The sequence below is a fragment of the Empidonax traillii genome, unplaced genomic scaffold (assembly GCF_003031625.1).
Source record: "Empidonax traillii isolate 1590-97213 ecotype Southwest subspecies unplaced genomic scaffold, ASM303162v1 scaffold1688:size105227, whole genome shotgun sequence".
Lineage (NCBI taxonomy): Eukaryota > Metazoa > Chordata > Aves > Passeriformes > Tyrannidae > Empidonax > Empidonax traillii.
The window spans coordinates 11,565-13,637 of record NW_020956881.1 but is presented as its reverse complement, the minus strand read 5'-3'; the positions used below and the strand labels follow the sequence as shown (position 1 = coordinate 13,637).

Here is a 2,073-nt window from a genome sequence, read left to right as displayed (position 1 = left end):
CATTTTTTTAATAGAATTGATCTCATGGGTTTATTTGTGGTACTCTAGCACCTCATCTACAAACACTTCTTCCAACTGAATATATGTTCTCATTGCAGTCTTGGGCCAACACCCTAAAATTAATTTGGACTGAAGTAACAGGATTATCCAAAACAAAAGCACTGTTTTCTGAGTAACATCCTATACCCACATACAGTTCCAAAATACCAACTTATTTGAGTTTCATTTATCCAACACTGAAGTAAATAAACCCACTTATTTTTCAGTGAGAATGTGCATGTATGGAATTGCCTGTTAATAACTTCTAGACAACTATAATTTGTTAGCAAGCATGGAACGATTTAATGTTTGAAAATCTCAAGAAACTACCAGACCTTCCCTTCACCATTTAGTACTTTCTCAGCTAAGCATGTAGAAGACAAACACCCTGTTGCATGCTTTGTTCACCAACACCTATCCAGGTCTTCAATCCCTTTCTTGTGTATCCCAGTGAGTGGCCTAAAGGACAATGACAAGAACACCTTCGTGCACAGCCAAATCTATCCTAATCAAGGAAGAAGATTCTAAAGACAAATGAGACACCAAGCTGAAACACAAGAGCTGCAGCAGAACCTAACTTCAACTCTTTTTACTTTCAGCATTTGATAAAATATCTAATAAAATTCAAGAAAGCTTCATTTTTTTAAAAAAAGACACCAAAAAACAAAACCAAAAACAAACCACCAACAAAAACACAACCAAAAGACCCAGAGTTACTCTGGAAATTCATAAAAAGTAACATAAGTCTTTCTAATAAAATTAGAAATGAAAACGATCAAGGACAAGTTGCCATAATATGTAACACTACAATACCTTAAACACAGAAAAACCCCTAAGTATTAATAAGTATTTAACATACATTTAAAATATTTCATGAAATATTATATTTCATATAATTTTGATGCACATTTTAAAACATAAACAAAAATTCCTCTGCACCATATACTAGTTTGGTACCAGCAAGTACCTACATTAGCAAGAAAACATATCATTCAATCACATGCAGCTCACATGAACATCATTTTCTATTTACAAATTACAAACCATTGCACCACTGATGTTTAAGTGTTCAAAGACAATTTAAGGTTCTCATTATTTGTAGTATTTGGTATATCTTCCATGATCAAAACAATTTTGTCTTTAACATGTCTAGAAAAAAATGCTGCATCTTCAAGTTCACTTTATTCTTTAATTCCCAGAGCCAAAAGGCAGACTTCCTGAACTACATTACTTTGAAACTTGGCTGATACTTGATTACTCTGGGTGATTTTGTTAAAGTTATTCAGTCACTCTGGTAGTAACACTGCCCACTGCCAAGGCCCCAAAACTAGTTTCACCACTTATACTTGCCTTATCTCAAATCCCCTACTACAACTGGTAAAATCTCAGAGATATTACAAACCTTGATTAACTTGAGTTTTCAGAGAACACGGCAGTCCTTTGTAAAAAGTGAAAGCCAAACTTAATGCAACAGTAACTACAACCATGTCACATAAAATAGTCACTACCAGAGGGACAGAATAAGGAAACTATTACTGATACTGTCATTATTATTATCATCATTAGTTGTAGTAACTCATGTGGATTCATTTGTGTCCAAATGGTATGTTTAGGTTCAAACACAGGGAAACAAAAGGAAATTTTTTTTAAACTCCTACCTGAGTTGACAAGAGATTGCAGTCAATGTGCAGTCCTTTTCCTGTCTTGTACCTCTGAAGTAAACCAGCCATAATTGCTCCATATGTGTATAGCCCAGTAGCAAGATCTGTCATTGCTACTCCCGGTCTGACTGGCTCCCCACCCTAAAGAAAAAAACACCCCCCAAAAAAATGAGACAAACAAAACAAACAAACAGAAAAGGGAAGAAAACAAACAGAAACAATGCAATTGCTCAGGGCAATGACCTTACTGGCATCACAGGGACATGGTGGGATGGCTCCTACGACTGGAGCGTGGGAATGGAGGGATATCAGTTCTTTAGGAAGGACAGGGGGAGGAGACAAGGAGGCGGTGTTGCCCTCTGTGTCAATGACC

General features: G+C 36.1%; 1 protein-coding gene across 1 annotated transcript in view; it reads right to left on the bottom strand.

The window, feature by feature from the left end:
* Nucleotides 1-1,861, bottom strand: part of LOC114070793 (succinate--hydroxymethylglutarate CoA-transferase-like) — a gene marked incomplete at its 3' end in the record, with an annotated part of 81,085 nt that extends 79,224 nt beyond the window's left edge. Inside the window, exon 1 of the mRNA XM_027908380.1 lies at nucleotides 1,698-1,861. Within this exon, the coding sequence (XP_027764181.1) occupies nucleotides 1,698-1,811 (114 nt within the window). The remainder of the gene's footprint in view (nucleotides 1-1,697) is intronic.
* Nucleotides 1,862-2,073: the final 212 nt, after the last annotated feature.